Here is a 27,979-nt window from a genome sequence, read left to right as displayed (position 1 = left end):
ACTCCCCTCCCAACTCAGATCAGTGTAGCAGCAGCACTTTGAGCTACTGATGGCAGCGCTGCAAGATTGCTCAGTGATCAGAGGCCACAAAAGCTGAGCATGCATATGCCACCAGCATCAACAAGTCAAAGTGCTTCTGCTAAATGCCACATTGTTCTGAATTGAGGCAGGCTCTGCATTTCTCCAGCTGACTGGACTTGGGGATCTCTGCATGCTACAGAAATAGTGTGCCTGGCTGCTGGGTAGGCCTGAGGCAAAAGTGGAGGGGCTCAGACTAGACTGGGCCTACCCATAGCTTTGCACCTGCTACCTTGCCATTGCAGCTAAATGTAAGATCCTAGCTGCAGCACCCGAGCCCTTGCCAATAGGTGCACAGTAGAACAGCTATTGGCTACATACATGAAGGCTGTAAATGACTTGAGCTTTCTGTCAGAAAAGTGTAAGGCTCAAAATATTACTGAAAAGGATGCATCAAGAAAGACACCTCAAGTCAGCCTGGTGGTTCAAATGATAAGTACTATGCATTGCCTTGCAGAAGGTTCCCGGTTGATTCCCAAGCTGGTCACCCTTGTTCAACTTAGCTGCAGAGGCAGCTTTCAATCTCCTGGGAGGAATGGGGTGTGAGAATATAGTCACTAACCATAGGTGACATCTAGTGGTAGAGTTCAAGGCCATGACTGCAGGGTTTGGCAAACAGCCCCAGTGTAGGGCCTCTGGCCAAGGGCGACTGGCCCAGACTAAATACGCTGCTGAAGCCATGGATATAATATAGGAGGAAAAAACTCCCTTGGTAACTCATGGTGATAGATCCCAGCTTTATTTCTGACTGAGATGAAGCATAAAAGAAGAGAAAAAAAAGTGGTTCCAAAAATATGGAAAGTATCCAAAAATTTCAGTGGTGGAGGATACACTCATATGAAACCATCTGATGTACAGGAATGTATTAAGACAGTACAAGCCTCATTCATATACTCATGACAATGTAAGTCAATATCGATTAAAAACTTTTTTTATGGAAGTATATCTACCTTCTGAATCAAGAACTGACAATCACATGTGTTCTGCTTAAAATCATGTTGATGAATGAAGTTGGGCTCTTAATCAGTTAGCAAGAATTAAGGACTATTTCATTGGGATTCTATTCCTTTATGAGCTACACATCAACTTCACCCAAATGACCATGAGTAGGTTTTTTTTGATGAGCTTAATCTCACACTTGCCCATCCAAAGGTCACAAGTCAGAGTTCTCACAGATCTGCACTCAAACCAATCTGGAAGCACAAACGCCATAGAAGCATCATTCAAATTGACCACCAAGGTTCCCAGTGATTTCATACCAGCCTATCAAATAGCTATGAACGAGTCTTCCCATAGAACTTACTCAATCATCAGAGGTTCATAAACCAGTTTCCTTACAGAATCTCTGCTTAGTCAGCAAGTATTTTTCCAATCTAGCCCAAAGTGTGGGAATCAAGCTTAGCCCTTCCACTCAAGTCCACTGGAGCAGGATATACAAAGGAGGCATCATTTACAGCCTACTGAAAAGGGAGTCAGTTTTTGCACAATGGCAGCACCAAGTAGTCAGCATAGGGCTCCATTATTGCAGTTTTAGAAAAGAGACCTGGCTGCTGTTCTGACTGGACTAAAGTAATTTGGGAGAAGATATACAATGGGGGAAAAACATCTCCAGATATTTCCAAAATGAAGGCTCAGACCCCAGTCTACTACTACTACTATTTAGCATTTCTATAGCGCTACAAGGCATACGCAGCGCTGCACAAACATAGAAGAAAGACAGTCCCTGCTCAAAGAGCTTACAATCTAATAGACAAAAAATAAATAAAGTAAGCAAATCAAATCAATTAATGTGAACGGGAAGGAAGAGAGGAGGGTAGGTGGAGGCGAGTGGTTACAAGTGGTTACGAGTCAAAAGCAATGTTAAAGAGGTGGGCTTTCAGTCTAGATTTAAAGGTGGCCAAGGATGGGGCAAGATGTAGGGGCTCAGGAAGTTTATTCCAGGCGTAGGGTGCAGCGAGACAGAAGGCGCGAAGTCTGGAGTTGGCAGTAGTGGAGAAGGGAACAGATGATAAGGATTTATCCATGGAGCGGACTGAACGGGAAGGGGTGTAGGGAAGGATGAGTGTGGAGAGATACTGGGGAGCAGCAGAGTGAGTACATTTATAGGTTAGTAGAAGAAGTTTGAACAGGATGCGAAAACGGATAGGGAGCCAGTGAAGGGTCTTGAGGAGAGGGGTAGTATGAGTAAAGCGACCCTGGCGGAAGATGAGACGGGCAGCAGAGTTTTGAACCGACTGGAGAGGGGAGAGGTGACTAAGTGGGAGGCCAGCAAGAAGCAGATTGCAGTAGTCTAAACGAGAGGTGACAAGGGTGTGGATGAGGGTTTTGGTAGAGTGCTCGGAAAGAAAGGGGCGGATTTTACGGATGTTGTAAAGAAAGAAACAACAGGTCTTGGCAATCTGCTGGATATGAGCAGAGAAGGAGAGAGAAGAGTCAAAGATGACCCCAAGGTTTCGAGCTGAGGAGACAGGGAGAATGAGAGAGCCATCAACAGAAATAGAAAACGGGGGGAGCGGGGAGGTGGGTTTGGGGGGGAAAATGAGAAGCTCGGTTTTGGTCATATTTAATTTCAGGTGGCGTTGAGACATCCAGACAGCAATGTCAGACAAGCACGCTGAAACTTTGGTTTGGATGCAAGGTGAGATATCAGGGGTAGAAAGGTAGATTTGGGAGTCATCAGCATAGAGATGGTAGGAAAAGCCATGGGATGAGATTAATCAACCAAGGGAAGAAGTGTAGATAGAAAAGAGGAGGGGACCAAGAACAGAACCCTGAGGTACGCCGACAGGCAGAGGGATAGAAGTAGAAGAGGATCCACCAGAGTGAACACTAAAGGTGCGGAGGGAGAGGTAGGAAGACAACCAGGAAAGGACAGAGCCCTGGAATCCAAGTGAGGACAGGGTATCGAGAAGTATGCTGTGATCGACAGTGTCAAAAGCAGCGGAAAGATCAAGAAGAATGAGGATGGAATATTGACCTCTGGATTTAGCCAGTTAGCGCAGTTTCGGTTGAGTGGAGAGGGCGAAAACCAGATTGTAGTGGGTCAAGAATAGCATGTGAGGAGAGAAAATCAAGGCAGCGGCGGTGAACAGCACGCTCAAGTAATTTGGAGAGAAAAGGAAGGAGGGAGATGGGTCGGTAATTAGAGGGACAAGTAGGGTCGAGTGAAGGCTTCTTAAGGAGAGGTGTGACCACAGCATGTTTAAAGGCAGCAGGGACAGTTGCAGTGGAAAGTGAGAGGTTGAGAATGTGACAGATAAAAGGAATAAGAGCAGGAGAGATGGCATTAAGAAGGTGGGTGGGAATGGGATCAGAGTAACAGGTGGTACATTTTGAGGAAGAAAGGAGAAGTGTAGTTTCCTCAATAGTAACTTCAGGAAAGGAGGAAAGGGAATGAGGGGCAGGAGAGAGAGGGGAACGGACTAGTGGAGGGAGAGGTGGTGAGGTAGAGAAAGCAAGGTTTATCTTTTGAACCTTGCTGTGAAAGAATTCAGCAAGGGTCTGAGGAGATAATGAAGGGGGAGTTGGGGGAGGGGGCACCTTGAGGAGAGAGTTCAATGTGGTGAAGAGAAGTCGAGGATTAGAGCCAAGAGAGTTGGTCAGTTGGATATAATAATCCTGTTTGGCACGTAAAAGAGCAGATTGGAAGGAGGTCAGCCCGAGATTTCCGCCAGAGGCGTTCGGCGGAGCGGGTACAGGAACGTAGGTAGCGGATATTAGAAGTCAGCCAAGGTTGGGGTTTTGTACGCCTTACAGGGCGGGTCATCAAAGGTGCAAGAGTGTCTAAGGCAGAGGATAGAGTATTGTTGTAAGAAGAAACAGCCTCGTTGACAGATGTGGATGGTGCCACAGTAGAGAGGAGGTTTGAAACATGGGAGGATAGAGATGAAGGGTCAATATCGTGAAGATTCCTAGATAAATTAGATAAGATAGGACGGGACTGGGAGGGAGGAGATTTAAGTGTGAAAGTTATAAGATGGTGATCAGAGGAGGGAAGATCAGAGGCAAGAAAACTAGAGGGTGAACAGTTGGAGGAGAAGATGAGATCAAGACAGTGACCATTTTGATGAGTGGGGGAGGTGGAGCATAGTTGGGGATTAAAGGTGGACGTTAAAGCGAGTAACTTGGAAATATAAGAGTTGGAAGGATCATTACCAGGAATATTAAAGTCACCAAGGATGAGAGAGGGGGAGGAAGGATCATGGAAGAAGGCAAGCCAGGCGTCAAAGTCACTGAGAAAGGATGAAAGGGACTTATCAGGGGGACGATAAATGACCGCTATTCGAAGAGGCAGAGGAGAGAAAAAGCGGATAGAGTGGACTTCAAAGGAGGAAAAACAGTGAGATTGAGGTGGAAGAAGGGGTTGAAATCTGGAGGAGGGAGAGAGAAGTAGTCCAACACCGCCCCCACGGCCAGCAGGGCGAGGAGTATGTGAAAATAGATAACTGCCATGGCACAGGGCTGCGACTGAAGCAGAGTCATCAGGGCAGAGCCAGGTTTCTGTAATGGCGAGCAGATGGAGGTGATGCGAGATAAAGAGGTCCTGGATATAGGCGAGTTTGTTACAGATAGAGCGGACATTACATAGGGCGCAAGAGAAGGGCAGAGAAGAGGAGGGGAGTATAGAAATAGAGATGAGGCGTTGAGATCTGTAGAGTTGGGATAATAGTTGGTGAGGGGGGCCAGGATTGGGATTGATGTCACCAGCTGAGAGTAAGAGGAGGAGTAAAAGAGAGTGGAGGAGAGTAGGAGAGGTGTCCTACTTCCAACTGAACTGGAAGCATGAAAAAGGAGGAAACTCCCAAGTCCAAAAAAAACAAATTTTGTAAAAAGCTCAGATCGATAAGTGGCAGTTTTATATGAGGTTAGAGAGGTCGCGGTGAGATCTGTAGAGCTGGGATAATAGTTGGTGAGGGGGGCCAGGATTCGTTTTGATCTCACCGCGACCTCTCTAACCTAACTCCTCACAATGTAACTCATAATCGAGTTGTAACAAATTGTATTTCCATCAATACAATGTATTGTAAGCCACACTGAACCCGCAAATAGGTGGGAAAATGTGGGATACAAATGCAATAAATAATAATAAATTATATTATTCTAAATTTACAGTCCTATTTCACACAGGGGAATTGGCTATTATGAACAAGGAACTAATCATGAGCAGCTTATATTATCTCATGCCTTACAGACAAATCAACTGAATCAACTCCAATGTATTCAGAATTTGGTGGCCAGTATTTTAAAAGGGCTGAACTTTCGTGTCACATTTTGCCTGCATTAAAACTGCTACACTGGCTATACAGGAGTCAAAGAATCAAATTTAAGCCGCTAACCTTGACCAAATCATATTTTGCAACTCAGTAACCACTTTATTTGTGATGCAACTCTGATAATGTTCCTACTAGACAGCTCAATCTTCCTAGGACTACCTTCCTTTACTGAGATGAGACTGGCTGAAATTTGTGGCTGTGAATTTTCTTATGCAGCTTGATAAATGGGATACAAGGTACATGCAGGACTATGTAGCTTTCATAAGAAAGCAATTAAAAAAATCAACCGAGTTTTAATTAAATTGGTTTTATTATTATTTCTATTGGATTTTTGAAGACTATGTATTGTTTTATATTTTTGTTTTAAATATATGCCACCTTTAGTTCCTATGAAGGCTAGGCGATGTATAAGTAAAAATGGAACCTAGGTCTGTGTTGCCCAAATTTGTACCTCTTTCATCAAATAATATATATAGTTTCCCCCTTTGAGTGTCAGCACTGGTTACCTTGACAAAGCTATTGACAGCCATGATGGCCATGTCTGGTTGGCTTTTGGCATAGTTCATAAGATACAGATAAACCAATTTCTTTAGTTCCAGGTTATCGGTCTGCATACAATTCACTACATCCGGGAACAGCGAGCTGGACAGAAGAAAAAGTACAAACATGTTAAAGTAACTTGTCAAGGCCCCGATCAGCAGGCCTATAATCCATTGAGACTAGAATGATGCATAGAGTGAACTGCATGCACTAGTGCAACAGCAAAACAAATGCAAAATGAAGACCCCAATCGTGGCCAACCTTGTTTTTTTTTTTCTTTTCTTCTCAAAGGTTGGCGCACGCACACAAACACACACAAAAGGGAGAACAAAGGTCGGTCGGTCGGTCCCATGATTCAAACCAATGGTTCTCAGCCCACTCCTAGAAGATATATGCAGCTACTCACAACGAATACACATAGAAAAATAAAATTATGGCAGATAGACCATGCACAACCTATCCGCTCTGTTGTCCCACACCTTCTTGAATTCAGGTACAGTCTTCATCTCCAACTGCTTTCACTAGGAGACTGTTCCACAAATTCAACACCCTTCCCATGAAGAAGTATTTCCTTAGATTACTTTTAAGTCTCTCTCCTTTCACCTTTATTCTCAAGCTCCCTTTGAGGTGAAAGACTAACCTACTGAGCATTTATGCCACGGAGGTATTTAAATATCTCTATCATATATCCCCTCTCCTGTCTTTCTTCCAAGGGATGACAAAGGGTAGGAAATTACCATTACTGAGCCACAGGAATTGGGTCCTCGATATGGTTCTTTTTAATATTTTTGTGAGTAATATTGTGGAAAGGTTGACCAGTAAGGTTTGCCTTTTTGCAGATTTCCAAACCTACAATAGGGTAAACACCCTGGAAGTTTGGATAACAAGAAAAGGGATCTAGTGAAATTTGAAGAATGGTCTAGAATTTGGCTGCTACAATTTAATGCTAAAACTGTAAGGTTGTACATTTCGACTTCATAAAGACAAGGAAGCTGTAGAACCTAGGAGGTGAAGTATTTCGGGGCACAAAACAAAAGCAAAAGCTAGAAGAATGTTTGGGTGCACAGAGAGAGGAATGGCCAGCAGGAAAAAGGAGGTAATACTGCCTCAACCTAAGTCTCTATCAGATCTCATGTGTACAATTCTGGAGACTGCAGCTCATTAAATTCTTTCCAAGCCTACCCTGCTTGTTTTTATTTTAAATGGACTGAAAGGTGATGACTTATGGACCTTGCAAAGGGAAGATGAGAGAAAGCATGTCTTTACCTGACATCTTTCCCTACTGTCATAGCTGCGATGACCTTCTTCACAGCCTCTTTCCTCTTTTCTTTCTTTTCATTGTTTAGCTCTGCTTTGAGTTCAAATATCTCCCCTGCAACAAAGAGGAAAAAAGCTGACCTTCGCTCACTGGCCTGTTACGCTGACATGCAATCCTGCCACAAAATCTCTGCTACTTCATAGTGGATCTTACAATAATGTCCGAATTTTTCACCAAGTCATCGTTATTTCATGGTCAACATAGTGAGCTTGGTCTTTGTATTAAATTAAAACGCCTAAATCTTTACACATATAATTCTCTTTTCTACAGAAAACTTTCTTGCTGATGTACTAAGATGCATCTCTAAAACAGCTACTCTACAAACAGTTGTCTACGTATCCTATTCCTGACTTTATCACAAAAACATATCTGAATACATCCAAAAACTGGCAGTCCAAAAAGACGTAATGAAATTATCAAATTTCCAAAGTGAGGTGCAGTTAAAAAGGTAAAATTATGTATCATACCTGATAATTTTCTTTCCATTAATCATAGCTGATCAATCCATAGACTGGTGGGTTGTGTCCATCTACCAGCAGGTGGAGATAGAGAGCAATCCTTTTGCCTCCCTATATGTGGTCATGTGCTGCCGGAAACTCCTCAGTATGTCGACATCCAAGCTCCATCCGCAGGACTCAGCACTTAGAGAATTACACCCACAAAGGGACACTCTGCCCAGCTCACCACCGCCGAAACGGGGGAGGGGAATTAACCCAGCTCATCCCCACACAAGTGGGGGAGGGGAATCCGTCCAGCTCATCCCCGCGGAGCGGGGGAGGGACACCACCCCGCCGATGCGGGGGGATCTGGCTTATCCTGCAACCGCAACCGCGGGAGGAGCTGACTGACCCTAACACCGCCGAAGCGGGAGGGGTACAAAGCTGCCCTACAGCCGCACGAAGCGGGAGGGAGCACCGGCAGAATTTATGTCTCAATCCAGCCCCGTAAAACGGAGGGGAGAGGAATGCAGCAGCTCACTGTAACACAAACTCGTCTCAACTCTTGAAGAATCCAATTGAAAAACTTGAACACGAAGTCCTCCTGAACAGGAACTGAAGACTAAACTTGAATCTGAAATGCAACCAGAATATAAACAGTACAGATATCTGGGAGGGGCTATGGATTGATCAGCTATGATTAATGGAAAGAAAATTATCAGGTATGATACATAATTTTACCTTCCATATCATCATGCTGATCAATCCATAGACTGGTGGGATGTACCGAAGCAGTACTCACCCAGGGCGGGACATTGAAATCCCTGACCTCAACACTGAAGCTCCAAACCGGGCCTCCGCCTGAGCAGCCACAGTCAAGCGGTAATGCCTGGAGAAGGTATGGGCCGATGCCCAAGTTGCCGCCTTGCATATCTCTTCCAAGGAGACGGACCCGGCCTCTGTCATCGAGGCCGCCTGAGCTCTAGTGGAGTGAGCCTTCAGCTGAATAGGCGGCACCTTCCCCGCGGCCACATAAGCCGCTGCAATGGCTTCCTTGACCCATCTTGCCACTGTAGGCTTAGCAGCCTGCAGACCCTTACGAGGACCTGCAAACAGGACAAACAGATGATCCGATTTCCGGAAATCATTGGTCACTTCCAAGTATCTGATGATGACTCGTCTCACATCCAGAAATTTGAGAGCAGAGTATTCCTCTGGGTAGTCCTCCCTACGAAAGGAAGGGAGACAGAGCTGCTGATTCACATGGAAGCGAGAAACAATCTTGGGCAGGAAGGAAGGCACTGTGCGAATAGTCACTCCTGCCTCAGTGAACTGCAGAAAAGGCTCTCGACATGAGAGTGCCTGGAGCTCGGAAACTCTTCTGGCTGAAGTGATAGCCACCAAAAAGACTGCTTTCAACGTCAGGTCTTTCAGAGATGCCCTCGACAAGGGTTCAAAAGGCAGCTTCTGCAAGGCTCTTAGCACCAGGTTGAGATTCCACGCAGGCACCACTGAGCGCAGAGGAGGGCGCAGGTGATTAACTCCCTTGAGAAAACGTACCACATCTGGCTGCGAAGCCAGGGAAGCACCCTTCAGGCGGCCCCTGAAGCAAGCCAGAGCCGCTACCTGGACTTTAAGGGAACTGAGCGACAGGCCTTTCTCCAGACCTTCTTGCAGGAACGCCAGCACTGAAGAAATTGGAGCAGTGAAGGGAGAAAGTGAGCCTGCTTCACACCACGCTGCAAAGGTACGCCAAACCCTGGCGTAAGCAGTAGAAGTAGAGCGCTTCCTCGCTCTCAGCATAGTGGCGATGACCTTGTCTGAGAAGCCCTTCTTCCTCAGACGCTGCCGCTCAATAGCCAGGCCGTAAGACCAAAGGGGGAGGGATCCTCCATCACCACGGGACCCTGATGCAACAGGCCCTGCTCCACTGGCAGCCGCAGAGGGTCGTCCACTGAGAGCCTGATCAAGTCCGCATACCAGGGACGTCTGGGCCAGTCCGGACCCACCAGGATTATCCGGCCCGGATGCTTTGCCACCCAGTCTAGTACCCTGCCCAACATGGGCCAGGGTGGGAACACATAAAGAAGCTCTTGTGTCGGCCACTGTTGGAGAAGAGCATCTACTCCCAGAGATCGAGGGTCCCGTCCTCTGCTGAAAAAACGCGGCACTTGGCAATTGGCCGATGACGCCATCAGATCTAGGCTCGGCTGGCCCCAGCGCTTCGTGATGTCCAAGAACGCCTGAGCCGATAACTGCCACTCTCCGGGATCCAAGGTATGGCGACTGAGAAAGTCCGCCTTGACATTCATGACTCCGGCAATGTGGGCCGCTGACAGCTGTTCCAGGTTCGCTTCCGCCCACTGGCATAGATTCATGGCTTCCTTGGCTAGAGGGGCGCTCTTGGTACCTCCCTGGCGGTTGACATAGGCCACAGCCGTGGCATTGTCTGACAGGACCCGTACTGGCTTCAACGCCAGTACCGGGAGGAACTCCAAAAGCGCCAACTGAATGGGTCTGAGTTCCAGGAGGTTGATAGACCACTTTGCCTCTGCAGGAGACCAGAGCCCCTGCGCTGTCCTTCCCATGCAGTGGGCTCCCCAGCCCGTCAAAGAGGCATCCGTCGTGACGACAATCCACTCCGGGGTCACAAGAGGCATCCCTGCAGACAACTTGTCTGTCTTCAGCCACCAGCTCAGCGCCTTGCGCCCTGCCGGGTCCAAGGGAAGGCGCACAGCATAATCCTCCGACACCGGAGTCCAGCGCTGCAGCAGAGAGTGTTGTAGTGGTCTCATATGAGCCCTGGCCCAGGGCACTACTTCCATCGTGGCCGTCATAGAGCCCAACAGCTGCACATAGTCCCAAGCCCGAAGCGGAGAGGCTACTAGGAATTGGTCCACCTGAGCCTGAAGTTTGACAATCCGATTGTCCGGCAGGAACACTCTGCCCACTTGGGTGTCGAATCGAACTCCCAGATACTCCAGGGACTGAGTCGGGCGCAGCTGGCTTTTCTCCCAGTTGATGATCCACCCCAGGGAGCTCAAAAGAGCAATTACCCGGTCCACAGCTTTGCCGCACTCTGCATAAGAGGGGGCTCGGATCAACCAGTCGTCCAGATAAGGATGGACTTGTACTCCTTCCTTTCGCAAGAAGGCCGCGATGACCACCATTACTTTGGAGAAGGTCCGCGGAGCAGTAGCCAACCCGAACGGGAGGGCTCTGAACTGGAAGTGTCGGCCCAGGACTGCAAAACGCAGAAAGCGTTGATGAGGAGGCCAGATGGGAATATGCAAGTACGCTTCCTTGATGTCCAAGGATGCCAGGAACTCCCCTGCCTTCACTGCTGCTATAACAGAGCGGAGAGTCTCCATGCGAAAGTGCCGAACTTTCAAGGCCCGATTGACCCCTTTGAGGTCGAGGATAGGCCGGACAGAACCTCCTTTCTTTGGGACCACAAAGTAAATGGAGTAACGTCCCTTGCCAAGCTGATTTTCTGGCACCGGAACGACCGCACCCAGGCGGATCAGATTGTCCAAGGTCTGCTGCACTGCCACAGCTTTGACCGGAGACTTGCAGGGAGAGAGTACAAACCCGTCTCTTAAGGGTCGGCAGAACTCTAGCTTGTAGCCGTCTCTGATGACTTCCAGCACCCAAGCGTCTGAAGTTATCCTGGTCCACTCGCCCAGAAACGAGGACAGGCGTCCTCCAATCTGCACTGGACCATGGACCAGGACCCCGTCATTGGGTACGAGACCCTGGGGGAGGACCGGAGGGCGCACCTCCGGGACGGCGGTCTCTGCGAAAGGAATGCTGCTTGGGGGAGAAGTTCCTCTTGAAGGAAGAGGGGGCAGAGGAGCCCGACTTGCCCGGGCGGTACCGACGGGCTTCCTGAAACCGTCCTCTGGAGTTACCGGGGCGAGCACTGGCCCGAGCCCTGACCTCTGGTAACCTCTTGCCCTTAGACGTGCCGAGATCGGTCACAATTTTGTCCAGCTCGACCCCAAAGAGCAGCTTGCCTTTTGTTAATATATGGCCTAGCTTTAAGGCTACCACTGGAATAGTGATGGCCAAAGCTATGCAGCCTAAAACAACTGAAAAAGTACTGACTAGGCCAAACAACAAGTAAATGATTTAATATTTGAGAATCTGCAAAGAGCAGGTCTGAATAATGACTTCTGACACAAATTGGTACAATTTTTAAATCAAATATAGCATCTGTAATGAAAGATCAGATGAATAAAATGGAGCTTATTAGTTTTGGTATACAATGATACAGAGGTAATACAGAGTTCATGAGAAAGGTATGAAAAGTATTGCAGCCGGAAGATGTGAAACTGTTATCTCAACGCTTCCCAAAACATGTTGATAATTAGCAGTAGCTGAGAACGGAAGGAGTTGGGTACATCAGATAGCAGATCGCATGGGAAAGTATGATCTCAGAAAGTGAGAAATATTAGGAGCTAGGTATCTCACCATTCACTTCTATGGAGAAGATAGAGTATAAAAGAGGGGAGATTTTGGCTTAGTTTGAGAGTCCTCTCCAAAGCTTCTGTCAGACGGCGAAGCCCTGTGCGGCTGAAACCAGAATCTGATGTCTGTATTTGTATCAACTTGAAGACTTGTGTTTGGGTAAGAAATAAAATGTACCTATCTATCTAAACCTATCTCTGTCTCTATTTTTATTGATTCTATCTTCTCTTTACCTTACATTTAGCCTACCAGGTAGATCAAATACAAGTGACACTCAGTCTTTGCAGAAACTTAGACAGATGTTTAATAAGATTTATGTGGGAACATAAATGGCCCAGAATATACCTAGATCCAGAAAAACAGAAAGCAGTAGCTATGGGAATTAGTTTTCAATTACGGCTCCTAATGCCACCCCCTTGTGATTGGGTGACAATGGAGGTTAGAGAAACTATGCAGAACCTGATATATGCAATAAGTACCTTTAGTCCCCCGTGTGACGGAGTCAGAAAGAGGTCTATAAGAAGAGGTAGATAAAAACACTTTAAAAGGCAACTTAGCCAGGCAGGACTTAGAGGCGTGGTCAGCAGACCAATGTTTCAGCCAAAGCCAGCGCCGCGCAGAGATTGTCTGAGCCATGCCTTTCGCTGAGGCCCTCAAGACATCATACAGCAAATCTGCCAAGTAGGCCAAGCCCGATTCCAGGGCCGGCCAATCAGCCCTCAAGGAAGGATCCGAGGGGGAAGCCCGCTGCACAATCGTCAGGCACGCCCTGGCCACATAGGAGCCGCAAACTGAGGCCTGCAAACTTAAGGCAGCCGCCTCAAAGGACGACCTTAAGGCCGCCTCCAATCTTCTGTCTTGGGCGTCCTTTAGGGCCGTGCCACCTTCCACCGGCAACGCCGTTTTCTTAGTCACCGCAGTGATTAAAGAATCTACGGTAGGCCAAAGAAAGGCCTCCCGTTCACTTTCAGGCAAAGGGTAGAGGCGGGACATAGCCCTAGCCACTTTCAGGCTCGCTTCCGGGACATCCCATTGAGCCGAAATTAAGGTGTGCATGGCATCATGCACGTGGAAGGTTCTAGGCGGGCGCTTCGTCCCCAGCATAATGGCGGAGCCAACAGGGGCTGAGGGAGAGACGTCCTCTGGAGAGGAAATCTTCAAAATGCTCATGGCCTGCACTAACAGGTTGGGCAAATCCTCTGAGCGAAAGATCCGCGCTGCAGAGGGGTCATCCGCTCCATCCGAGCGGGAATCTGTCTCCTCCAAGGAATCCCCAAAGGACCGTTGGGAGAACTCAGATACGCTGCCCTCATCTACATCAGAGGAGACAGAGTCCTCTAAGCCATGGGAATCCACCCGAGGGCGTTTACTTCCGGGGGCCTCAACCCCTTTATCGGACAAGGGAGAAGGGGCAGCGTTTTGCATAAGGAAGGCCTGATGCAGCAGCAAAATAAACTCGGGGGAGAAACCCCCCAGACTGTGTATTTCAGCAGCCTGGCCCACAGCCCTAGACGCACCCTCAACCGGCGCTCGCAAGAGCGGGGGAGAAACATGCTGTGCATCCAAGATGGCGTCCGGCGCGACACTCCGCGAAGGAGCCGCGCGGGAAGAACGGCGCTTAACTTTAGCCGCTTTTTTGCCGTCGCCCAAATCAAGGGCGGCCATGGCATGAACGTCTCCCAGCTCAAGGGCGGCCCAAGAAGAAGCCGTCCGAGCAGAGTGGCCGGCCAAGATGGCGGAGGCGAGCAGCGGGGGATGGGCGTTTATGGCGGGAAAAACCGCCGCACCGGAGGAAGACCCGGGACACTGACCGGCCTCCAAACTGACACCCAACAAGGGCGAATCAGACTTTAAAACCCCCACATCCCCGCTAGAAGCGCACACGCGGTCCGGGGAGCGATTCTTCGCGCCCTCCGACGCCATAGGCCACGTGGAGATCGATCGGGGAACCCCCTGCCCGCTATAAAAAGGTAAAAATTACCTGCTTCTCGCTCCGAGCTGTAACGACCTGGTGTCCCAGTGAGTAGCTGCAATAAACGTTTAAATAAACGTCGAAATAAACGCCCTTAAGGACGTCCAAAAATTTTTTTTTTTTTTTTTAACGGAGCCAGCGGGAGGGGGGAGAAAAGGAGGGACCTGGCGCCACCAGGTTTGCACTTGCTCAAGAAGAGCCCTCAACCCCAGGTACTCAACAAAACCTAAAAATTAGGCTTGGAGACCTAGCCAGAGCTGCTGCTGTGTGTGACCACCACCTGCTGAGATAGAGAACATACTGAGGAGCTTCCGGCAGCACATGACCACGTATAGGGAGGCAAAAGGATTGCTCTCTATCTCCACCTGCTGGTAGATGGACACAACCCACCAGTCTATGGATTGATCAGCATGATGATATGGAACATAACGCTGTTTAACATGCCTATACCTTCATATCTAAACTTAAAATGATATGACACTGATATAGGAAAACAATATTTAGAAGAAAGCTGCCACCCACGAAGTAGAGACACAGTATTAAGATATGTTTTTTAATCTCTCATTGGCAATGCCTTGGTTTTCATTTTGCCACTAAGAAAGCTTGTTTTCTGTTAGAAGCAATCTCTGATACATTTTTAGCATCTGGTATTAGGTTCTGTTATAATGGGATCTTGCCAGGTACTTGTGACCTGGATTGGCTGTTGGAAACAGGATACTTGGCTTGATGGACCTTCGGTCTGTCCCAATATGGCAATACTTATGTATTTGTGCTGCAAAATCTATTGACGTTTTGATACAAGATATAATGTTCGGTTGTTCGTTACTCTGTCATTTCATTATTTTTATTGTTCATGCAATTTATACCTATTGGTTCATATTTCAATGGTTTTCAGAAAAGGTTTTCCAGTTTTATGAGAGCATTCTGAAGTTTCATGTTGGCTATGTATTTTAGTTTCATGACACCACAGGCTGTACATAAGGTTTGATCATTTAAAAAAATATATTTTTATATGCAAATGTTCATATGTTTGGAGTTTTAATTGTATTTTTTTGTATATGTATTTACAGGCCCCTGACACAGGCAACATTTATTGAAATGTCACCGTGTTGGGTTATTAGGAATTTTGATAATAAACGTTGGACATTTAAGTTTCTTTGGACTCTTGGCTGTTCTTTTCTCACTTTTGGCTTGTCCCCACTGTTTGTTATGCCTGTGGGGCATGCATTTTAACGGGTCATTTTTGTTATTTTTAGTATTCTGTAAATCTGGCTCAGTTTAAATAAACCACACACTGCCCCTATATAGTGGCCTAGAATGCCCCCATATAGGGACACCTGTGAGGTGGCACAAAATGCAGATATGGCCCAACTCACTCTCTCCTATCCTGGCACTTATTATTAAATTGTTATATGGACTAAAAATAAGGCCTTAATTACCAGTTAACTACTTAGCATTTTAGACTTTTAGCTGAAAGGCTGACTAAAAGATCTGTGAAAGGAGCAAGACTGGTGGAACAAAGATAGCCAATGCAACACTGACACTAGGGAGCAAATTATAACAAAACTAGTAAAAAAGGCCCGTTTCTGGATCAAATGAAATGAGCGCTAGCAAGGTTTTCCACCCCAACACCCCCTCCCTCCCTATCCACCGGTTCGTCATTCTGAAGCCACTGACGCCATAGGTCCGCACCTCGTGAACGCACCTTCATCAGCTTCTTGGTTGTGAAGCCACTGACGCCATTGCCCCGCCCTTGATGCGTGACGCCATTGCTCCGCCCTCGACGTCATCACGTTTGACGTGAGGGCGGGGGCCAGCGACATAGTGCTTTTGGTGGCTTCACCACCACGAACCCTTCATTACGGAAGTGACGTCAGTGTCCTCAGAACGTTGAGGGTGAGTTTTATTATATTAGATAATAGGGTGGATCAAATTGAAGAGGTGGTGGTGCTATATGTTAAAGAGGGAATTGAGTCAAACTGTCTAAAAGTTCAGCAAGAAAGATTGCAACCTGGAACCCTTATGCACAGAAATTCCATATGTGAAGGGAAAGAATACTGGTGGGACTATACTACCATCCACCTGGCCAAAATGAACAGACTGATAATTTATTTCACTTTTTTATTTTTCAGCACTTAGTAAGTGATCCCTGAGGCAACTATGTGGTTTCCAATTTCTATTACAGGTACTTTGCACTATCCCTAAATGGGCTCAAGATCTGTTTTCAATTAACCTGAATAACTTTTTCAGCCCAAGAAATTTCACCCTGGACCTCTCCCAGACTTCTAGTATGGTCTGGGTTGCTGGGCTGAGATTTCCCAACTGGTTACAAATATTCTTTTGAAGCCATATTTGATGTTCCAATGCAACCTTCCCTGCCAGCTCTTGCTCCAACTGGACCCATAGATTTTTCCAACCCCCACCCTTCTATGTTAGCAAGGCTCTCAAATATGAAATGTTAACAGAAGTTAAGAAAGTTTGGCAGCACTATAAAAATGGCTTATTTCAATTAACTTTAGATCACAAAACCAAAACTGTAGCATAAAAGAACCAAAAACATAAAAAGAAAAAATAAATACACTACAACACCTTTAGAGAGAGTGTCGGACAAAGCAAATCAATAACAAATGCAATGGGACGTGAAAGTCCTCAGCATTCAAAATCCCACTAATACAACTTTGGAGTATATTAAGAATCATAACAGTCACATCATCATCCCTTACTTTAAATATTTAAACTAAATCAAATGGCGAAAGACCACAAAGCAGACAAAAAACTTCACTCTCCAAAAAGCACTCTCTTATTACTATACTCAAAGGGAATAATATACTTTCAAAAAGCTTGTCAAATACCAAAAATATAATTTAATCTAGATAGTAGTGCAATAAACTTATCTTAAGGCGTAAACCTCATTTCTCCACATTGAAATGTCCTCATCCCAACAAGGATTCCTTGTTTCACTTCTGCTGCTTCAGGGGATGAAAGGTTTCAGATGTTGAGACAAGCTGGCTCAAGATGGCCGCACCTTAAATGTAAGATGCCAAGAATTAAAACCACCAATCAGCTTCAGCTCCAATGCTCATGAACTGACTCAGTTTTGTTCAAATATTTAAGATATGGGATGATTTGGTATGATTCTTTATATACCCCTAAGTTGTATTAAAGGGGTTTTGAATGCTAAGGACTTTCACTTCGAATGCTAAGGACTTTTTTATTGATTTGCTTTATCCATCGCTCTTCTCTAAGGTTGCTGTACCAATATTAATTTTTTATGTTTTTGATTTTAATTAATCCAATATTGATTGGATCAGTATTATGACAGGAAATGGCTTTTTCATGGAGCAACTGGTTCAGAAATGGTCCAGCGGGGGAGTGATTTTAAATCTAGTCCTTAGTGGAACGGAGAACCTGATTCGAGAGATAATGGTATTAGGGCCACTTGGCAATAGTGAACATAACAATCAAATCTGGGATAAGAACTGGAGTGAAGGACACTAAAGGAAAATAGTACATCAGCATTTAATTTTCAAGTGGACAACTATGATAAAACAAGGGAAATTGTTTTAAAAAGAAAACGCTAAAATAGAGAAGACACAAAGGTTAGAAGTTTAAATTAGGCATGAATGCTGCTTAAAAATCAAACAGGACAAAAATAGAGGCTGATCAAAGGACGGATCCAACTCAGGAGATGTAATCAAAATCTACTTTGTTGATGCAGATATTCAGGGACCCGACACATCCATGTTTTGGCGTATCACAACGCCTACATCAGGGGTCAAATCAATAATTCATCCGAGACAATCTGGAGAAATGCTGCAAATATCAAACCAGAAAACTGCAATTCTGACTGAGAGTCGCACACAACTGAACACACACTAGCAAGTTCTGCAGGGTACGCTGTTTAAAAATTCCACCTTTGAATCCCAGACCAGATGTATCCTCAAGTATTAAAAAAAAAAAAAGGTGGAAGATGGCCAAGCAGCTGGCACAGTTAAAATGTGAGGTAAAATAGGCTATTAGCAAAAAGAACAACTTTAAAAAAAAACCTGAAGGGATCTGAATGAAATCAGGAAGCTGCATAGCCACTGGTGAGTTAGATGCAAAGCATTGATAAGGAAAGCTAAAAGAGAATTTGAAAACAGGCTTACCATAGAGGCAAACACTCATAGTATAAACTTTTTCAGGTACATTAGAAGCAGAAAGCCTGTGAGGGAGTCTACTGGACCATTAGATCATCAAGGAGTAAAAAGGGGCATTTGGGGGAGGGGGGGACAAAGCCATAGCAGAGATTAAATTAATGTTTTACTTCGTTCTTTACTAAGGAGGATGTAAAGGAGCTACCCATGTCAGATTTGATATTTAAAGGAAATGAAACAAATTTCTGTGAACCTGGAATCCTATATAATAAAACTCACCCTCAACGTTCTGAGGACACTGAAGTCACTGTCAGGTCCTCCGGGCACTTCCTTCCGGTTCGAAGGGTTCGTGGTGGTGAAGCCACCGAAAACACTGTGTTGGGGCTCCACCCTTGCGTCAAACGTGATGACGTCGAGGGCGGAGCAATGGCGTCAGTGGCTTCACAACCAACGACTCAGCAGATTGAAGGTGGCGTGCCGAGGTCCACAACAATGGCGGTCAGTGTCTTCACAACGCCGAAGGGGTGAGTAGGGAGGGGGGGTTTGGGAAGAAAACCGTGCTAGCGCCCGTTTCATTTGCGCCAGAAACGGGCATGTTTTACTAGTATGTAATAAGACAAACTGACAAGCTAAAGAGCAGTAAATCACATGGACTGGATGGTATACATTCTAAAGCAGGGTTTTCAACCCAGTCCACAAGGCACACCCAGCTAGTCGGGAGTTTCAGTATATCGCCATTTAATTCAATGAGGATATCCTGAAAACCCCAACTGGCAGAATGTGCCCAGAGGACTGGGTTGAAAATCTCTGCTCTAGAGTACTAAAGGAGCTCAAATGAAATACCAGGATATATTATTAGTTATCCTTACCAGTCATTAAAAACTTTCAAGGTACCTAATATTGGAAAGTGGCTAATGTAATGCCAAGTTTTAAAAAGGGTTCCAGGGAAGAATCAGGAAACTACAGACTGGTGAGCCTGACATCAGTTCTGGGCAAACTGAGAAACTATTACATACAGCAAAATTAGTGAGCACAGATAAAAATGTTTTAACAGCAAACTCCACGTTGATTCTGCCCCAAGGGAAGTCTTGCCTCACCGATCTGATACACTTTCTTTTATTTTTTTTTTTGGAGGCGTGAATAAACATGTGGTAAAGGTGAGTCGGTTTATGTAGTATATCTTGATTTTCAGAAAGCATTTGACAAAATCGCTGTGAGAGGCTCCTCAGAAAATTAAAAAACCTTGGGATAGAATACAGTCCCAGTTAGTAGAAAACAGAGTAGGGCTAAACAGCAATGAATACTATCCATTTTATCATAGATCAATGCGAAAAGGCTTTTGGTCCAGTGAATTGGGCATGTGTGTGCCACGTTGCACAAAATGGGGCTGGGGGACAAATTTTGAGGATGGATGAAGGCAATGTACACTAACCCTATGGCTAGAATATAGGTGAATGGGGTATATTCACAACAGTTTTATTTGGAGTGGGGTACACAGCAGGGGTGTCCTTTGTCACCCCTGCTGTTCACATTGACAGCAGTACCTCCAGCAGACTTGATTAGGGTAATGGGAATATTAAGAGTGCACAGGCAGGTGAGAATATATTCAAGATTATCTTGTACGAAGATGACATCCTATCCATGGTAGCACATCTCAGACTAACTATGCTACTGCTATCCCAACATTTGAAAAATTATAGCCAAGTCTCTTGTTTCAAAGTTACAGTGGGGGAAATAAGTATTTGATCCCTTGCTGATTTTGTAAGTTTGCCCACTGACAAAGACATGAGCAGCCCATAATTGAAGGGTAGGTTATTGGTAACAGTGAGAGATAGCACATCACAAATTAAATCCGGAAAATCACATTGTGGAAAGTATATGAATTTATTTGCATTCTGCAGAGGGAAATAAGTATTTGATCCCCCACCAACCAGTAAGAGATCTGGCCCCTACAGACCAGGTAGATGCTCCAAATCAACTCGTTACCTGCATGACAGACAGCTGTCGGCAATGGTCACCTGTATGAAAGACACCTGTCCACAGACTCAGTGAATCAGTCAGACTCTAACCTCTACAAAATGGACAAGAGCAAGGAGCTGTCTAAGGATGTCAGGGACAAGATCATACACCTGCACAAGGCTGGAATGGGCTACAAAACCATCAGTAAGACGCTGGGCGAGAAGGAGACAACTGTTGGTGCCATAGTAAGAAAATGGAAGAAGTACAAAATGACTGTCAATCGACAAAGATCTGGGGCTCCACGCAAAATCTCACCTCGTGGGGTATCCTTGATCATGAGGAAGGTTAGAAATCAGCCTACAACTACAAGGGGGGAACTTGTCAATGATCTCAAGGCAGCTGGGACCACTGTCACCACGAAAACCATTGGTAACACATTACGACATAACGGATTGCAATCCTGCAGTGCCCGCAAGGTCCCCCTGCTCTGGAAGGCACATGTGACGGCCCGTCTGAAGTTTGCCAGTGAACACCTGGATGATGCCGAGAGTGATTGGGAGAAGGTGCTGTGGTCAGATGAGACAAAAATTGAGCTCTTTGGCATGAACTCAACTCGCCGTGTTTGGAGGAAGAGAAATGCTGCCTATGACCCAAAGAACACCGTCCCCACTGTCAAGCATGGAGGTGGAAATGTTATGTTTTGGGGGTGTTTCTCTGCTAAGGGCACAGGACTACTTCACCGCATCAATGGGAGAATGGATGGGGCCATGTACCATACAATTCTGAGTGACAACCTCCTTCCCTCCGCCAGGGCCTTAAAAATGGGTCGTGGCTGGGTCTTCCAGCACGACAATGACCCAAAACATACAGCCAAGGCAACAAAGGAGTGGCTCAGGAAGAAGCACATTAGGGTCATGGAGTGGCCTAGCCAGTCACCAGACCTTAATCCCATTGAAAACTTATGGAGGGAGCTGAAGCTGCGAGTTGCCAAGCGACAGCCCAGAACTCTTAATGATTTAGAGATGATCTGCAAAGAGGAGTGGACCAAAATTCCTCCTGACATGTGTGCAAACCTCATCATCAACTACAGAAGACGTCTGACCGCTGTGCTTGCCAACAAGGGTTTTGCCACCAAGTATTAGGTCTTGTTTGCCAGAGGGATTAAATACTTATTTCCCTCTGCAGAATGCAAATAAATTCATATACTTTCCACAATGTGATTTTCCGGATTTAATTTGTGATGTGCTATCTCTCACTGTTACCAATAACCTACCCTTCAATTATGGGCTGCTCATGTCTTTGTCAGTGGGCAAACTTACAAAATCAGCAAGGGATCAAATACTTATTTCCCCCACTGTAATTATGAAAAATCAGAGATGTTACCAATCCATTTGAAGGTGAAGGAAGAACAGGAATTTAGAGATGCATTCCCTTTTAAGTGGGCAAAGGAGCAGATTAAATATCTGGGAGTATATTTAACCACGGAGCGGGGGTCTTATATGATGCCAATTATAGGAGACAGTTTATTGGTAGAAAGGAGAATGACTTAGGGAAGTGAGATAATATTAATTTTTCCTGGCTTAGGAGACTTGCTAGCATCAAGATTAGCCTTCTCCTGAAACTGTTCTATCTATTCCATAAGTTACCTCTTCAGATTCCTAGTGTCATCTTTAAAAGATTGCAGGGGAAGATTTTCACTATATTTGGAAGAGACTGCCTCCTAGGATAAGTAGACAAGTTCTACATGGGGGGAGGGGAGCAGGGAGACCTAGCTGTTCCCTATCTAGGAGTATATTACAAGGCAGCACAGCCAACAGCCTTGCTAACATGGAAGGGGGGGGGGGGGTCGGAAAAAAAACTGGCAGGGAAGGATACATTGGAACATCAAAGTATATTTGCAAACTGTTGGGTAATCTCAGTCCAAAAACCCAGAGCACACTAGAAGTCTTGGAGAGGTCCAGGGTGAAATTCTTGGGCTGAAAACGTTATTCAAGTATGATGCCAATTTATTTATTTATTTAGAAGATTTTGCTCACACCTTTTTCAGTAGTAGCTCAAGGTGAGTTACATTCAGGTACACTGGATATTTCTCTGTCCCAGGAGGGCTCACAATCAAATTTTTTACCTGAGGCAATGGAGGGTTAAGTGACTTGCACAAGATCACAAGGAGCAGCTGAGGGATTTGAACCAGCCACCTCTGGATTGCAAGATCGGTACTCTAACCACTAGGCCACTCCTCCACTCCAATCTGGAATAATAATGAGTTAGTGCAAGGGATTTTATATGGGGGTTTTAAACAGTGGGAGTGGCTAGGGTTAGGGCAAACAGGACAATTATTAGGAGACAAGGGGGCTACAGGCACAGTATAATCTATCAGCCATGGATTGCACAGCTTATTTACAGGTGAGGATTTGCAGGGTGATCTAATTAGGAGGGGATTTGGGGAGGAAGCTCCCCAAATTTGAGGAGTTTAGGACCCAAAGTGGTGACCTGGATAGGAAACTACTTGACTGATAGGTGACAGAGAGTGGTGGTAAATGGAATTCACTAGGAGGAAAGGAAAACAAGTAGTGGAGTACAGTGCCTCAAGGGTCGGTGCTGGGGCCAATTCTATTTAATATATTTGTGAGAGATATTGCTGAAGGTTTAGAAGGAAAAGTTTGCTTTTTTTGCGGATGACAAGAAGACAGCCAATACAGCGGTCACCCTGGAAGGAGTACAAACAATGAGAAAGGATCTCCAAGTGTTAGAATGGTCAAAGGTCTGGCAGTTAAAATTTAATTTAAAAAAATCACTAGGGGATATTTAAATATAAACTGGAGCACATGTACTACAAATACTATCCATATAATACTCCAGAACACAACAAATATTTAACAAAATATGTTTTATTAAGTTCATGCACATAAAACACATCTATCACATACACACCTTCCACTCACACTGCTAACACCTGTTAACTGGTCACAAACAATATACTCCACTATTTATCGAGAATTCTATAGGTCCATAAATGGCAAATGCCGAAGCGATTGAAAATGGATAGTCCACAATCCAAGTATATAATGATGACTTCTATCCGCTCCCGTTACAATCCAGAGATATTCCACCTTTCCTTAAATAAGATATTAGTCCATCTGTATATCATTTGGTGAGTTGTTGTTAACATGTATCTTGGCCTTCACTTGATTAACAAGTCTCCTCAAACCCTGCATCAGATTTAAATATCGATGCAGAGATTCTAACCAGGGCATAGGAAGTTAGTCAAATGAATTAACCATTCCTCAGCTCCCCAATGCAACACCGCATTTTGTATATCTTCTTCAGGAGGAACAAATCACAAACAATACGGCAAATATCGCATCAACAGAACCCAATCACAATAAATGCATAAAATATGCATAAAATATGCTGGGACACCAACCCAAACATGCTCAAGGACAACCTTATCCTCAGGCTCTAATGCCCTCACAATCTACTTCTGGGTTAATATACTAACTCAGCTGAGAAAGGACGCCCACCAATGAATATGCTAAGCTGACATCACCATTCCACCTCCAGATTTAGTCTACCAGGAACCACTGTATTCCAGGAAAAATAAACCTTTGTTCCAGTGTCAAGAAGACCTCACCGACATCACCACCTCTCTAGAATCACCTGTGACCGTGCTACAAACCGTAATTCATCACTCCGGTGGCCCGTAGATGTATCTGTTGTAACTGCTGCATACCCTCACTAATATAAATAAATAAAATATAAATATATACAGTGCACTCCATTTAAGTGCACGTTGGATAAGCGCATGCTCTAACTGCATGCCGTACTTCGGTCCCGTTTTTGGAGCCATCAATTTCTATGGGGACAAACTTCGGTTTAGCGCACCACTGATAAGTGCAAGATTCGCTTATATGCATGGTTTAAGACTGCTCCTCTGCAGGAAAGACTCCGCATAAGCGCACGCACGGAATATGGAAGCTGATTTGCACGTGACAAAGGGGCGATAAATTTGAAATCTCATTGGTTAACTGCCACAGGCAGAATAAGCGAAAGAAAGTTGTTCTGGAGTCGGCTTCATCGCACCAACTGTAAGACTTTAACACTGGCTGAACGAATAGAAGTTCTTAAAAAATTAGAAAACAAAGTCAAGCACCTATTGCTAAAGAATATGGTGTCAATCCCAGTCAAATTTCACGTATCTTGAAGCAGAAAGATCAGCTTCTGGAAGACTGGCAAAACAATACAAATCCACACAGGAAACGTAAACGGGCGGGAAAAGCTGAGGAGGTAGAAGATGCTCTTCTTCGGTGGTTTTCTCAAGTCAGGAGCAGTTTCCTGTCAGTGGTCCACTGCTGATGGAGAAAGCTAATTAGCTAGCTGAAAGTCTTGGGCTAACTGAATTCAAAGCCACTGTTGGATGGTTGGAAACTTGGAAGGAGAGGAACAACAAAATTCAAGAAACAGCATGGTGAAAAACAAGACGCTGATGACTTTGGTGCTGAAAATTGGGTTGTTTCAGTTCTTCCTACCATCTTGAACGAGTTTGCACCTCGTGACATTTTCAATGCTGACAAAAACGATCTCTACTGGCGAGCGATTCTTGATGGAACACTTGCATTCAAACAAGCCGAAACTACAGGAGGTAAAACGTCGAAGGACCGACTGACGATCCTCCTTTGCTGCAATATGGATGGGAGTGAGAAGTTGGAACCACTCATAATTGGAAAGAGCAAACAGCCCCATTGCTTCAAGAATGTTAAGTGACTTCCTGTGTCATACGAGGCGTCAGATTTTGTTGCTTTGTGATAATTGTGCTGCACACAGTGATGATGTCAGGCTGTCTAATGTCAAGGTGGTCTTCCTGCCACCAAACACTACCTCTCTGATCCAACCTATGGATCAGGGCATAATAGCCAATTTCAAACAACATTATCGGGCTCTTGTGCTACATCGTCTGATGAGCTTTATGGATGACCAGACTGACAAGGATAAACGTGCTGTTGAACTGGCTTGTAATCTATCATTTTTGGATTCCCTACATATGCAGAAAGAAGCCTGGAATCATGTTACACAGGCAACCACTGTGAACTGCTACAAGCGGGCAAGCTTTGTTAAGGATGTGGAGAGGGACGAAACAGATGCAGCTGTTGCAAATGCATCAGATGAACAGGCTATTGACATCCCAGCCGGTGTTACTGAAGAGGAGTTTCATCACTACGTAGAGCTGTTGATTACGATCTACAAATAGCTGACGACAGCACTGATGTCCAGATATGCGCCTACACACAGGCAATGGCTGATGATTAAACAGATGAAATGAGCAGCGAGGCACATGCTGACGAAATTCAACAACCTCCTGTCACTTCTGCAAGAGCGTTGGAGAGTCTCAACACCGTGTGGGCCTATCTGGAGGCCACTGGATGTCAGTGCTATGACAGTTTTTACCGTCTGGCAGATGTAGTCTATGGAACTCAGACACAATAGTGTCTTCAAGAAAGACTAACGTCAGTTAACGGAGACTGTATAACATCAGTTAACTGAGATGTATACTGTACGTATAATAAACAGTATTGTACATACGTTTATCAGATGTCAAGCTGTTAACAACGGTTAAGTGCACGCTCCGGTTAACTGCATTTATTTCTTTGGTCCCAGACCCTTGCACTTAAGCGGATTGCACTGTATATATATTACAAGTATATTAGTGAGGGTATACAGCAGTTACAACAGACACATTGCCTTTTTCACATTTTGTTTTGTATTGTTCTCTCTTTGTTTTCTTTTAGTTCAAAAATAAAAAAGTTTCCTTTATTTCTTAATTTTCCTTTTTGGCCCAAGTCGTTTTCTTTTATTTTTAGTCGCGGCCGTCCTTATGCCTGCTCAGCCGGATTTTTCCCCTTTTTTGTGGTTCATTTTCGGCACAATCGCAATTTTTGGCAAGGGCAGTCTTCCCTTCCATGTCATCGAAGACTCCCAGTGGCTTCAAACGCTGTTCTCGGTGCCATTCGTGGTGTATCCAGTGCTTTGGGCCGACCATAGCCCAGCTTGAATGCCCTTTGTCTTCATATAAAGAAAAGGACTCAACTGGCTCGAGAAGCCCAGAGAGAAAAACTTTTTGGGGCTCGGTCCGGTCATTCGACGTCGGCATCAGGAGTGGGTCTCCACCTGCCTCAAGGCCTCCTGCTATACAGGCCCCCCGGGACCACCCATCGTCGGACCCGACCCCGAAGAGACGTGGGGATTTGACATCCTCGTCGGCACCGAGGAGCCTCGGTGAGGTGCATCGAGCGAAGTCTAAGAAGCAGTGACACCGTTCTCCCCAAACCCATGGTGCCAGGAGCTCTGGGACACAGAGGTAATCGGCACCCAAGAAGCGTTGATGCCAGGAGAACCGCTCCCCCTCCATACAAGAGGTGCTGATGCATCGGTCTCCCAGCAGCCCAGTTCCTGAGCCCCAGGCGACTCTGCTGACTGCTCCATCGGCCCCGCAGGCTTTTCCGATGGCGTCTCTCAAAAAGCGCATTCGGGCCTTGCTTCCAGAGCTTCTCAAATCTGCATCGGCGTCAGGAGTGCTTGCACCTACCTTGCAGTCTGCTGCAGCTGTGTCTGGCCCTTCAACCGCAGTGAGGTCTCCGAGTTCGGAACCACTTGCGGATCCAGTATCGGCTGCCACCCAGGTTGACGCCCCATCAACAGCAATGGAGGAAGAAGCTTCGCCGAGATCTGTGCAGGGGTCAGCCCCTCGACATCGCCATCGAGACCACGGGTCTTCGGTGTCCAGGCGGGTCCAGAGGGAATTGTTCTCCACCACTGAGGAAGAGCGCTCATGGGAGTCGGAGGAAGATCCCAGGTACTCCTAAAATGAGTACTTTGGGATTCCCTCTGAACTTTCCCCTCCACCTGAAAGGAGACTGTCTCTTCCTGACAGCCTCTCCCTCTCATCTTTTGTACGGGAAATGGCTCAGGCCATTCCATTCTCCTTAGACGTGGAGGATGAACCCAGGGCTGAGATGTTCAAGGTCCTGGACTACACTTCTCCACCTAAAGAGGCAGTGACAGCTCCTTTGCATAAGGTACTCAAGGAAGTTCTTATGTGAAATTGGGTGTCCCCTCAGTCTGGCCCTGTGATCCCTAAGAAGACAGATTCTCAGTATTGGATCCACAGTGAACCTGGGTTGATGAGATCTCAGTTACCCCACAACTCCATGGAGGTGGACTCTGCCCTCAAAAGAGCCAAGAGTTCTAGAGACTATGCTTCGGCACCCCCAGGTAGAGAAGTTAGGACCTTGGACTCTTTTGGGAGGAAAATGTTATCAGGCCGCTATGCTCACTGCCTGTATACAATCATACCAGCTCTTCACAAGCATCCACTTGCGGAACTCGGTGCAGCAGATGTCTAGTTTGGTCAATGCCCACCCTCCGGAGTAGGCCAAATCTTTTTGCCAGCTGGTCAAGCAGCAGAAAAAGCATACAACACTTTTGATGTAGCATCCAGGATCTCTGCTCAAGGTATAGCAATGAGCAGACTCTCATGGCTGCATGTTTCTGACCAGGATCACTCGGTCCAGCAGAAGATAGCAAATGTTCATTGCCGGGGGGATAATCTTTTCAGAGAGAAGGTAGATCTAGTTGACCAGATCAAGAAGCACAATGGCTTCTCTCTCCTGCCGGGTGCCTTCTGCTACCACCTTCTCAACAAAGAGGTATTTTGGTGGGTCACGGAGTGCTCCCTATTCCAGGCATAAGTACACTCCCATTTCTCGCCAGGCTACTCTGGCTCAGCCGCAGTGTGCTCATTC

The 27,979-nt window shown here is 45.8% G+C and overlaps 1 protein-coding gene across 2 annotated transcripts in view; it reads right to left on the bottom strand.

Annotated features, from left to right (window-relative positions):
* The window catches only part of AP2B1 (adaptor related protein complex 2 subunit beta 1), a 383,465-nt gene that overhangs the window by 317,351 nt on the left and 38,135 nt on the right, over positions 1 to 27,979 (bottom strand). For both annotated transcript variants that reach the window (XM_030222393.1, XM_030222392.1), the window contains 2 exons: positions 7,158 to 7,263; positions 5,858 to 5,993 (listed from right to left, as the gene is read on the bottom strand). In XM_030222393.1, coding sequence (XP_030078253.1) covers positions 5,858 to 5,993; positions 7,158 to 7,263 — 242 coding nt within the window. The remainder of the gene's footprint in view (positions 1 to 5,857; positions 5,994 to 7,157; positions 7,264 to 27,979) is intronic.

This window comes from Microcaecilia unicolor, chromosome 13 (assembly GCF_901765095.1).
Source record: "Microcaecilia unicolor chromosome 13, aMicUni1.1, whole genome shotgun sequence".
Taxonomy (NCBI): domain Eukaryota; kingdom Metazoa; phylum Chordata; class Amphibia; order Gymnophiona; family Siphonopidae; genus Microcaecilia; species Microcaecilia unicolor.
This window is presented reverse-complemented; position numbering and strand designations above follow the sequence as displayed.